General features: G+C 46.6%; 1 protein-coding gene across 1 annotated transcript in view; it reads right to left on the bottom strand.

Moving 5' to 3' along the window:
* Positions 1-804: 804 nt before the first annotated feature.
* The window catches only part of svilb (supervillin b), an 86,337-nt gene continuing 74,230 nt past the window's right edge, over positions 805-12,911 (bottom strand). Inside the window, exons 27-39 of the mRNA XM_064991989.1 lie at positions 12,580-12,725; positions 11,599-11,774; positions 11,291-11,438; positions 9,650-9,846; positions 9,203-9,437; positions 8,868-8,973; positions 6,041-6,248; positions 5,612-5,745; positions 5,344-5,499; positions 4,794-4,937; positions 4,331-4,452; positions 4,011-4,166; positions 805-2,153 (exon numbers count right to left, since the gene is read on the bottom strand). Of these exons, the coding sequence (XP_064848061.1) occupies positions 2,067-2,153; positions 4,011-4,166; positions 4,331-4,452; positions 4,794-4,937; positions 5,344-5,499; positions 5,612-5,745; positions 6,041-6,248; positions 8,868-8,973; positions 9,203-9,437; positions 9,650-9,846; positions 11,291-11,438; positions 11,599-11,774; positions 12,580-12,725 (2,015 nt within the window). The 3' untranslated portion in view covers positions 805-2,066. The remainder of the gene's footprint in view (positions 2,154-4,010; positions 4,167-4,330; positions 4,453-4,793; positions 4,938-5,343; positions 5,500-5,611; positions 5,746-6,040; positions 6,249-8,867; positions 8,974-9,202; positions 9,438-9,649; positions 9,847-11,290; positions 11,439-11,598; positions 11,775-12,579; positions 12,726-12,911) is intronic.

Below are 12,911 nucleotides of genomic sequence, written 5' to 3'. Positions count from 1 at the left end.
CCATTGACACTCTCCCCTACCACTCGACCACATCGGTTTCCAGGTCACAGAGGAGAAGACCGACTGTTTCCCCATTGACACTCTCCCCTACCACTCGACCACATCGGTTTCCGGGTCACAGAGGAGAGGACCGACTGTTTCCCCATTGACACTCTCCCCTACCACTCGACCACATCGGTTTCCGGGTCACAGAGGAGAAGACCGACTGTTTCCCCATTGACACTCTCCCCTACCACTCGACCACATCGGTTTCCGGGTCACAGAGAAGAAGACCGACTGTTTCCCCATTGACACTCTCCCCTACCACTCGACCACATCGGTTTCCGGCTCACAGAGGAGAAGACCGACTGTTTCCCCATTGACACTCTCCCCTACCACTCGACCACATCGGTTTCCGGGTCACAGAGGAGAGGACCGAATGTTTCCCCATTGACACTCTCCCCTACCACTCGACCACATCGGTTTCCGGCTCACAGAGGAGAGGACGACAGAAGAGTCCAGGAGAGGACCGACTGTTTCCCCATTGAGAATCTCCCCTAGATTCCTTGACACTCTCCCCTACCACTCGACCACATCGGTTTCCGGGTCACAGAGGAGAGGACGATGGAAGAGTCCAGGAGAGGACCGACTGTTTCCCAATTGAGAATCTCCCCTAGATTCCTTGCGTCCTCTCTTCGTCTCATCCTCCAAGGAGGAACCACAGATCTTCTACTCAAATGTGATTTTGAAAAAGTGGAGGGAGAATGTGTGTATTCAAGAAAATACAACTGAGATTCACTCAAATGAATACAAACTAACAATCTATTTGGATTTGGGGATTTGTTGTTTATTTACTATTTATTTTATCACAAAGAAAGTCTTCGAAATGCAGACTAGAATTTCTGTATATAAACTGTACACAAAAGCAAGGCACTATACATTCAACATTCAAGTGTTTTTCACAAAGAATTCCATGCCTTTAAAAATACAACTGTTTGTCATTTCTCAGGCACCTGTAAAGGTTAGATGTCATTGTGACAGCCCCAGGCAGGTACCATATTTGAGAACGCAAAACAAAAAAGGTACATACTTGGCATGTTTACACCTTTTGACAAGAACCAAAAACCCACTCCTACTGACAGATATTACACAGTACTTTCAAGTTGAATACATTGTCCTTCTACCAGATTTTTTTTTTTTTTTTACATAAATACAAATTCTTCTAAATACTTCACAAACACACACACACACAACAGTTAAAACCTCACACCCAGAGACCACATCAGTGTGTATGTCCATGGTATGAAACTCTGCCCTCCATTGTTCTTTTATCTGTTAAACCCTGATGAAGGCTACCAACCAATTGAAACCTGTTGGTTTATTTCAACAATAAACCAGCCTTTTTATCAACTTCCACTGTCCTCGAAGAGTTGCTGAATTTCCTCTTCACTTCATATGGCATGAGCGGTGTCATAAGTGGAGACTTGTAGTACAGTTTGAAGCAGAGAGAGAAAGAGTGAGTGCAGGTCCTGCTTTGTACAGTACCTGATATAAAGCCACTCGCATACAATGTGCTTAGCAGAATTTTCATTTTCCTACATAGTTACATAACTGAAAGGTAAAAACAATATGCTACATGACGCTAGCACACCTCAGCAGATCCTCCACCCCCCCCCTCCCTGTGACCCACTCAAAGAAGCTGTCCCTGACAGTGTGTTCAGCAGAGGAAACAGGTGAGGGGTGGATATCTCATAATAATGACTGGAATTGCAACAAACACTTGGAAACCATGAGTTTGACACCTTTCCAATGATTCCATTCTATTGAAATGATGAGCCCATCCGCTGATTTTAAAGTACCACCAGCCACTACTGGGGTTCAGTCACACCACTGGGAAGGAAGTGCTGAGGGGGACAGCTTGGTGGCCTCCATGTCAACAGTCTCTGTGTCCTCTCTCTCTCCACAACCAACCTGATGAAGGCTAGGAGCCAAAAACACGTGGGTTATAACAATAAAGCAGCATTTTTATCAACTTCCACTGTCGTCCAAGACTTGCTGAATTTCATTTCTCTCAGCTTAGCTTTACACTAAAACAGTCCTTTGGCTTTCTTTAAGTTCACTTGCTTCCACCCTGGTAATCCTTCGTACTCCTCTCTCTTCATGTCCAATGCTTTCTGCATAGGGGAAAGAAACAGCTCCAATTATTACACTGAGTGAGAGAGGAAGAAACTCAATACGTCACCCATATATAGTCACATTGGCTGAATTCAAAACAATGTCATGTCAAATAATGAACCATCATTGCTTATCATGCTCTGGCCTCAGCAAAGTTCAAAGTCAAATACGTTTTACAGAGAAGTACACACTGAGAACAAAAGGATCTATTAGAAGTTACTAAAAGGGTTCTTCGGCTGTCCCCATAAGTAGGAAAACCCTTTTTAGTTCCAGCTAGATCCCTTTTGGGTTCCATGCAAAACCCTTTCCACAGAGGGTTCTACATGGAATCAAAAAGAGTTCCATCTGGAACCAAAAAGGGTTCTCCTATGGGGACAACCGAAGAACCCTTTGGGAACCCTTTTTTCCCAATAGTAAACCGCCTGAGCCCATGCTACCAAGACGTGAAGTGATCCACTGTTCTCCACCTTGCTGTGGAGAAAGAAAGAAACGACAGGTGGAGTGGAGGGGTGCAGGTGGAGAAGGCAAGCAGGACAGCCCAGAGGAAGAGGGAAAAGAAGAGTGAACAAGCGTGGTCAGAGGTTATTACAGTGAGTGAAGATGCCGTGTGCTTGAAGACAAGTATAATCACCAGTGCTCATTCATCATAGTCTGAGTCATAAAATAACTCACCTTACCTGAATCCCCTAGAACCCAGCCTGAAAGGTGAAAGGAGAAGTTAGCCTGGACTAAGAGTTTATTACAGCGCTATTAGACATGAAAGTAATGACGGTAAGATAATCACAAATTCCATCAGTAGGTATCAACCATCTCAGGGTAGGAGTGCTGATCTAGGATCTCTGTCCATGTAATCTTATTCATTGTGATCTAAAAGGCGAAACTGATCCTAGATCACCACTCTGAAATGCTTGGTATCTGTGCCATTGGCATGCTACAGACCAAAGACCAAGCATCTCTCCGGGCCCTCTGTCCTCATTGTAACCATGGTCACACTATTTGAGGAGGGGAGTTGACGCCCAAGGAGAGCGAGAACTAATTTCCTGAGTACACAGAGTGAGCTCTGACACTGCAACCACTCTGTCCTCCTCCAGTGTGTGTTTGTGTGTGTGTGTGTGTGTGTGTGTTGAATTCTGTAAATAGAGAAACACAAACGGAGAGGGCCTCTCTCTTGTTGAATGGTGGGAGGGAAGAGGAGTGCACCCAGATTGAGGTAATGTGTGAAATGGAGGGTGACCTGACTGGGCCAGGCTGTCTCTCTCTCCATCGCCAATGGCATCCTAGTCCCTATATGGTTCACTACTTTAGGCCAGATACAGCTCTTATTCCAAGCCGCAGCTAGGAAGCAAGGTGCTGCTTCTCACATGTTCTGCTTTTGTATTGAGCTTCTTATCTGTGGAAATCCCTTTGACCTTTTCATCCATCACACAGCGGGGATCACACACACCTCACACACACACACACACACACTCACACTCTGGTTTATGTTTAACATGGACATACTGCATACATCAGATATCAACATGACTACAATGCATTGATTTCAACAAAACAACATTTTAGAAATATTTCCCAGACAAAGATTTAGCCTAGTCCTGGACAAAAAGCTTTCCCAATTAAGATGAGTTTTTTAGTCTGGGACTAGGCCTACACCTTTGTCTGGGAAACCAGCCCATTTAGTCTTAAATCAAGGTTGACTTTTCTCACAGGGTGTGTTGGTGCTGAATGGTGAGAGGGGTGGTCTCACCACATTGTGTATTTAATACAAACTGCAGCTGGACTCCTTTAATCTGTTAATATCAACTATTTCAGAGAGGGTTTGCAGTTAGATAAATAAAAAACATTGAACTAAAACTCACTTCAAAGTCCTGGTCTGATAGGTAGATCTCCAGGCGGAGGGGGTCGACGCCCCCAGGTAGGGGACGTGCCAGCAGCTCAGCCAGGGGATAGGTGTTCTGGCACAGCCTGGCCAGCACATCTTCCACCAGGATGATCTGGTTACACACCTCCGCCTCCTGACATACACACACATACACACACACACACACACACACACACTGTTATGGTCCCAAGAAAAAGGACATAAGAGCACTGCACACGTGTGTGTGTGTATGGCCAGAGTATGTGTGTGTAATGTACACGGGGGCTGTCAGATCACTGTGTGTGGCGTATAACCCACCCTCTCAGTGATCTCTGCGATGTCCTCTCTGTGCTCCCAGCTGGGAAACATGTTGGTAAATGTGAGAGGCTCCAGACCAGCATGGATCAGGTACGATTTCTGAGGCTTCTTCTCATTCTTCTCTATAGGTGGAAGGCAACCCATTTAGCATGCGGCCCCAATGGCACCCTATATAGTGTACTACTTTTGACCATAGCCCCGAGGACATCAAAACTAGGGCACTATTTATGGAATGGGATGCAATTTGGGACACACTTCAGTAACAAATCGTAACTAGAGAGACATGTCCTTAGTGAAAAGCTTTGCACGTTAACAGTACAACGAAACTCAATGGTCTTGAAAGATAAACACCATGTATGCCCTTCTTTAAATTTAACCAAGAGATACCAGAGGTCAGAGATGACATTGTATTTAAAGTGTAATATCACACTGATGTCAAACAGATGACATCATCACATTCTACCTCTGCAGTACCGCAGCACCGTTTCCATGGCGCACTTCCTGTCCATGTCCCATCGTATCCTGGCGGAGCCGGGGCTCTCGCTGTCCTGGGGCCACCAGCCCTGCCACAGGTACACCTCATGGAAGTTATCCACCAGGAACAACGCTACAGGAAGAGAAAGTCATTTTAGATCAGCTATTTCCTGTCCATGTCCCATCGTATCCTGGCGGAGCCGGGGCTCTCGCTGTCCTGGGGCCACCAGCCCTGCCACAGGTACACCTCATGGAAGTTATCCACCAGGAACAACGCTACAGGAAGAGAAAGTCATTTTAGATCGGCTATTTCCAATAGTAAGGCCACAGTGAGAGCAGAGGGACGGTTGATTCCTCAAGATGAATGTGGACCCAACTTTACGGTACTAATGGTGGGAACAATCAAACAAACAGGCTCTGACATTTGATTGCAAGTAAATCAACCTTAAACAGACCTCATCCCCTTCCAAGGCTGATATACAGTATTTGTGTTGTACTGTATGGTATGGTACTGTATTGTATTTTATTTTAGGACTCACCAGGCTGGGAGGCTTGGTACAGGTCCTCCTGAAGGAAGGGCAGAGAGCTGACCAAGTCTGGAACTCTGGAGGGGTGGTAGAACTCTGTGGCTACAAACTCCCCTGAAGAACTGCTCAGCTGGAACAGCCGAGGGGTGAAGTTGAATTTACCCGGATCTGAAACAAACAAATCGTAAAAGTAAGTCAGAATGAATAACTGGGGTGCTCTTGTGAATGAGGAATTTCACTGCAATTGTGTGTGTGTTTGTATAACAGTACTATACTGTACCTTGCAACATACAGTCGTAGGCCTTCCTGTCTTTCCTACCGACCGCATCCCAGAATCCAGTGGGCTCTGATCCCTCGTCACACTCGGTGATGGTCACCTTACTGCTGCTATGGAGCCCCGCCTCCAACGGACATCTAACAGACAACACGTGGTTCATATCCTCCACATACAATATACAGGTTGTCCCCCAAATTGCACTCTATTCCCCATATAAGTGCCCTATGGGCCCTTGTCAAAAGTAGTACACTATATTGGGCGTAGGGTGCCATTTGGGACGCAAGCATCCCATATTACACATTTCATGACTAGGGACAAGAGTTTTTCCTGGTCAACTACTTGGCATAGTAAATTATCAAGAAAAAGAATAGGACCTGGGCAGAAGTAGTGCACTATTTTGGCAAGATGGTGCCATTTGAGGCGGAGACTCACTGTTCTTTGACCCTCTGTGCGGTGGTGAGGCCCACCAGGCGAGTGCGTTGCTGGGCCTTGCAGCCGTGCCACAGGTAAATGAGGGCCTTGTTGACATTCAGGAGGATCATGGAGCTCCTGGAGCGCAGGCTGCTGCAGTGACACACTACCTCCAGGAGGTGGCCCTCTACAGGGACATCACCTCTCACACAGTACAGACGCCACTCAGCTGGAATTAATTAGAATAACAGTCAGGAGACCTCCCCTCTCACACAGTACAGACGCCACTCAGCTGGAATTAATTAGAATAACAGTCAGGAGACCTCCCCTCTCACACAGTACAGACGCCACTCAGCTGGAATTAATTAGAATAACAGTCAGGGGACCTCCCCTCTCACACAGTACAGACGCCACTCAGCTGGAATTAATTAGAATAACAGTCAGGAGACCTCCCCTCTCACACAGTACAGACGCCACTCAGCTGGAATTAATTAGAATAACAGTCAGGAGACCTCCCCTCTCACACAGTACAGACGCCACTCAGCTGGAATTAATTAGAATAACAGTCAGGAGACCTCCCCTCTCACACAGTACAGACGCCACTCAGCTGGAATTAATTAGAATAACAGTCAGGGGACCTCCCCTCTCACACAGTACAGACGCCACTCAGCTGGAATTAATTAGAATAACAGTCAGGGGACCTCCCTCTCACACAGTACAGACGCCACTCAGCTGGAATTAATTAGAATAACAGTCAGGGGACCTCCCCTCTCACACAGTACAGACGCCACTCAGCTGGAATTAATTAGAATAACAGTCAGGAGACCTCCCCTCTCACACAGTACAGACGCCACTCAGCTGGAATTAATTAGAATAACAGTCAGGAGACCTCCCCTCTCACACAGTACAGACGCCACTCAGCTGGAATTAATTAGAATAACAGTCAGGGGACCTCCCCTCTCACACAGTACAGACGCCACTCAGCTGGAATTAATTAGAATAACAGTCAGGGGACCTCCCCTCTCACACAGTACAGACGCCACTCAGCTGGAATTAATTAGAATAACAGTCAGGGGACCTCCCCTCTCACACAGTACAGACGCCACTCAGCTGGAATTAATTAGAATAACAGTCAGGAGACCTCCCCTCTCACACAGTACAGACGCCACTCAGCTGGAATTAATTAGAATAACAGTCAGGAGACCTCCCTCTCACACAGTACAGACGCCACTCAGCTGGAATTAATTAGAATAACAGTCAGGAGACCTCCCCTCTCACACAGTACAGACGCCACTCAGCTGGAATTAATTAGAATAACAGTCAGGGGACCTCCCTCTCACACAGTACAGACGCCACTCAGCTGGAATTAATTAGAATAACAGTCAGGGGACCTCCCCTCTCACACAGTACAGACGCCACTCAGCTGGAATTAATTAGAATAACAGTCAGGAGACCTCCCCTCTCACACAGTACAGACGCCACTCAGCTGGAATTAATTAGAATAACAGTCAGGAGACCTCCCCTCTCACACAGTACAGACGCCACTCAGCTGGAATTAATTAGAATAACAGTCAGGAGACCTCCCCTCTCACACAGTACAGACGCCACTCAGCTGGAATTAATTAGAATAACAGTCAGGAGACCTCCCCTCTCACACAGTACAGACGCCACTCAGCTGGAATTAATTAGAATAACAGTCAGGGACCTCCCCTCTCACACAGTACAGACGCCACTCAGCTGGAATTAATTAGAATAACAGTCAGGAGACCTCCCCTCTCACACAGTACAGACGCCACTCAGCTGGAATTAATTAGAATAACAGTCAGGAGACCTCCCTCTCACACAGTACAGACGCCACTCAGCTGGAATTAATTAGAATAACAGTCAGGGGACCTCCCCTCTCACACAGTACAGACGCCACTCAGCTGGAATTAATTAGAATAACAGTCAGGAGACCTCCCCTCTCACACAGTACAGACGCCACTCAGCTGGAATTAATTAGAATAACAGTCAGGAGACCTCCCCTCTCACACAGTACAGACGCCACTCAGCTGGAATTAATTAGAATAACAGTCAGGAGACCTCCCCTCTCACACAGTACAGACGCCACTCAGCTGGAATTAATTAGAATAACAGTCAGGAGACCTCCCCTCTCACACAGTACAGACGCCACTCAGCTGGAATTAATTAGAATAACAGTCAGGGGACCTCCCCTCACACAGTACAGACGCCACTCAGCTGGAATTAATTAGAATAACAGTCAGGAGACCTCCCCTCTCACACAGTACAGACGCCACTCAGCTGGAATTAATTAGAATAACAGTCAGGGGACCTCCCCTCTCACACAGTACAGACGCCACTCAGCTGGAATTAATTAGAATAACAGTCAGGAGACCTCCCCTCTCACACAGTACAGACGCCACTCAGCTGGTATTAATTAGAATAACAGTCAGGAGACCTCCCCTCTCACACAGTACAGACGCCACTCAGCTGGAATTAATTAGAATAACAGTCAGGGGACCTCCCCTCTCACACAGTACAGACGCCACTCAGCTGGAAACAGACGGACACACACGGTCAGTATGATACTTACTACTGCTCCTGATCACAGACACACAGACACACAGGCAGAAGCCCCTCTAACATGGCACACATTCACAAATATGGTTGCACAATTACTAACTTTCCAACCAGGATTTCTGAGAAACCTGGGAATTTGGGGAAAGTTCGTGGAATTGTGTAACTCCATTCACACCACAGCGCTCCTACTAATACAGTAGAGTTGCATCTAACTGCTTAACCAACTGAGGGCTATGACGTCATACTGCTAACCAGAAGAGATCCCTACTCTGTGTGTTCTCCTCTTCCTCCTCTCTCTTCCCACAGTGTATGATCATCCCCCCGTTGAAACACTGGAGGAAACAAGGGAGCTCCTTCCCCTGCTGTACCTGGACCTGTTGGGGGAGAGACAGAGGGACAACGCTCACCCAGGTCATATGCATCTAGGGCTGCTCTCAGATCAGTGACAGTAGATACATGTATGCATGGATTTAGGCTCCATCCAAAATGACACCCTTTTCCCTATATAGTGCTCTCTGGTCTGGTATGGGGGCTTAGTTTAAAAGGAGTGCAGTATATAGGGAATAGGGTGCCATTTGAGATGTGTTGACAGGTTGACAGTACCTGTGCCCCTCTCTCCTCATCCAGCTCCACTGTCATCAGGGCCGACGTTCCCTTCTCGCTCACGGTGGAGTTCCGTCCCTGCCAGAAGAAGTAGCAGCACTTTTCTTTGCCAGGGCCCGCGCTCCTCAGCTCCGGGTTCTGCCTCCTGCCAACTGCTGCGCTCACCATGTACCTCCACTTCACAACGTACGCGTCCCCCTCATGGAACTGGCCTATACTCTGCTTGGGTAGCCGGCTGAAATAAGAATACCGATTTGATTTATGGAGCATTTTCCCACTGTGCATTGCACTTTAAATAGGAAGGACAACAATTGTGGTAGACTTTATTGTGCTTTTAATCCTGGATCATTTTAATGTACGTATTGTTGTACTCTAATGGCCAAGGTAGCTCTATACGTCATTTAAAATATGTCAAATCAAGTTCATTGATTTTTGGGGGAAACTGACCTGTAGTCAAACTCCAGGATGTGCCAGACATCCACCGACACCGTGCTGATCTCTAGAGTCCTCATCCTGTCCTCTCCTTCTATAGAGCCGTGGCCTCGGCCCACGTCCATCCCATCCAGCACAGTGCTGACTGCTGTCTGGAGTACAGGCAGCATCAATGCTGCATCATACGGTCTGCACTCCCGCCCCGGCGTCTCCTGAGAGAGAAAGAGAGAGGGAGATAGGAAGGGGTGTAGAGAGAGAGAGAGAGTGTCATTCAGAAAACTCTTGGCACATGGGGTCTGATGAAAACAGATAGCAAAAGAAGTATGAAAGGGATAGAGAGAAGGCAGAGAGAGAGAAGGGTAGACAGAGTGAAAGAGAGAGAGAGAGAAAGATCAGGAATGAGAGAGAGAAGGGTAGACAGAGTGAGAGAGAGAGAAGGGTAGACAGAGTGAGAGAGAGAGAGACAAAGAGAAAGATCAGGAATGAGAGAGAGAAGGAGAGAGAGAGAAGGGTAGACAGAGTGAAAGAGAGAGAGAGACAAAGATCAGGAATGAGAGAGAGAAGGGTAGACAGAGTGAGAGACAAAGATCAGGAAGAGAGAAGGGTAGACAGAGTGAGAGAGAGAGAGACAAAGAGAAAGATCAGGAATGAGAGAGAGAAGGAGAGAGAGAGAAGGGTAGACAGAGTGAGAGAGAGAGAGACAAAGATCAGGAATGAGAGAGAGAAGGGTAGACAGAGTGAGAGAGAGAGACAAAGAGAAAGATCAGGAATGAGAGAGAGAAGGAGAGAGAGAGAAGGGTAGACAGAGTGAGAGAGAGAGAGACAAAGATCAGGAATGAGAGAGAGAAGGAGAGAGAGAGAAGGGTAGACAGAGTGAAAGAGAGAGAGAGACAAAGAGAAAGATCAGGAAGGAGAGAGAGAAGGGTAGACAGAGTGAGAGAGAGAGAGAGACAAAGAGAAAGATCAGGAATGAGAGAGAGAAGGGTAGACAGAGAGTGAGAGAGAGAAGGGTAGACAGAGTGAAAGAGAGAGAGAAGGGTAGACAGAGAGACAAAGGGAAAGATCAGGAATGAGAGAGAGAAGGGTAGACAGAGTGAAAGAGAGAGAGAGACAAAGATCAGGAATGAGAGAGAGAAGGGTAGACAGAGTGAGAGAGAGAGAAGGGTAGACAGAGAGTGAGAGAGAGAAGGGTAGACAGAGTGAAAGAGAGAGAGAAGGGTAGACAGAGAGACAAAGGGAAAGATCAGGAATGAGAGAGAGAAGGAGAGAGAGAGAAGGGTAGACAGAGTGAGAGAGAGAGACAAAGAGAAAGATCAGGAAGGAGAGAGAGAAGGGTAGACAGAGTGAAAGAGAGAGAGAGACAAAGAGAAAGATCAGGAATGAGAGAGAGAAGGGTAGACAGAGTGAAAGAGAGAGAGAGACAAAGAGAAAGATCAGGAATGAGAGAGAGAAGGGTAGACAGAGTGAAAGAGAGAGAGAGACAAAGAGAAAGATCAGGAATGAGAGAGAGAAGGAGAGAGAGAGAAGGGTAGACAGAGTGAAAGAGAGACAGAGAGACAAAGATCAGGAATGAGAGAGAGAAGGGTAGACAGAGTGAAAGAGAGACAGAGAGACAAAGAGAAAGATCAGGAATGAGAGAGAGTCAGGAGGACATACCTTCTGCTCACTGACTTGCTCATTGGTGTTCTTTGGTTGTGGTTTCTTAGTGTCTGCCCAGTCCAGAAACTTCTCTTTGAACAGGGTAGTCTCATTGTGCTCGGTCAGCCTGCCGAATATGGCCCAGTCAGGACGCCCCTGGCCCTTCCTGTCGACGCACGCACGCACGCACAGAACAAGAGAGTGAGAGCACAGGTTTTAGCCTATACTAAAAAAAATCTAGGACAAACAGTCCCTGAGGTGATGATTTGAGTTGTGTGTGTGTGAGAGAGAGAGAGAGCATGCGCGTTTGTGTGTTGGTTGCCTGCCTGGGTATGAGTGTATTGCATCCTCCAGGGTCTAGAGGGTTGATGTCACAGCAGGTGTAGTCAAAGGTTCCATTCCACAGGTGTTTAGCCAGCTGGAAGGCTACTTTCCTCTGGGCCAGAGTCACCTCCTTACCGTGCCACACATACACCTCACTGCCAAAGTCAAACACCAGCACCTGCAGGGGGGCACAAAAACAACAGTGTGCCAGTGTGGCATCGGAATGGGCACAGAGCAACAGCTAGGGCACAATGATGGCCATTCCGGTAAACATTTGGTTGCAATAATATGAAGTTCATTGATAGCAGAGGAGGCTGGTGGGAGGAGCTATAGGAGGACGGGCTCATTGTAATGGCTGGAATGGAATTAATGGAACGGAGTCAAACTACGTCCAACACACGGAAACCAGAGCCATATATTTAGAGAGTTAGGACCATAGAATTGGGAATTAATTTAATAGGATCTCCATGGTTAGGACTATAGATTTAGGAATTAGAATACTAACATTAACCTTCTTATGATGGGATAAAGGTCAGCCATTTTGGTCAGGGCGTTGGTCAACCATGGTTTGACAGTGCTGTGATAAGATCATTTCAAAAATAATGAAGTTGAATCATTTATCTGCACTGTATGTTTGTTATCTAACTAGCCAGCCAGTTTTAGAGGAAGGATTCCCTTAATTAAAACAATGAAGTCAATCTACAGCCACACACTGGCTGAAATCAGCTGATGACGGGACTTAGACAAGTTGTACATGCAACAAGTACTGATGTTGTATCATACAAGAGCACTCACAGCTTTCCAAGGAAACTCAAATTAAAACATGTCAGTTTACATATTTTAGAAGCTATTTATATAGAAAATGTGCATAAAACCCATATAAACTATATTATAATTATCGGACAATATTTTCGGTTGACGATCATTCTATTACATAATTTCTGATATATCACATGTCTTACTTGACCAGTCCAATCACCTACCTCTTTGGACTCCAGCAGTGTGCTGTGAGGAACCTTCCCCCACTGGTCGTCATCGGGAACCAGCTTGTCATCCAGCAGACGGAAGATGCAGTTTGTCTCCACGATGGCACTCTCAAACAGCTCGTCCTCCTCTGGTGGTCCGGCAGCTGTAGGAGGACACACACACACACACACTACATATCAAGGAACAGGCCTCTCTCTCTCTCTATCTATCTCTCTCTCTCTCCTGGCATGAGAGTACACACACACACACATTACATATCCAGATAAAGGCTTCTGATGACTTGTAGCTACATCTTTCCAGTGAACTTTGTGCCAATTCTCCACTCTTT

The sequence above is a fragment of the Oncorhynchus masou genome, chromosome 17 (genome assembly GCF_036934945.1).
Source record: "Oncorhynchus masou masou isolate Uvic2021 chromosome 17, UVic_Omas_1.1, whole genome shotgun sequence".
NCBI lineage: Eukaryota > Metazoa > Chordata > Actinopteri > Salmoniformes > Salmonidae > Oncorhynchus > Oncorhynchus masou.
Note: the sequence above shows the minus strand (reverse complement) of the source record. Positions and strands in the feature narration are given on the sequence as shown.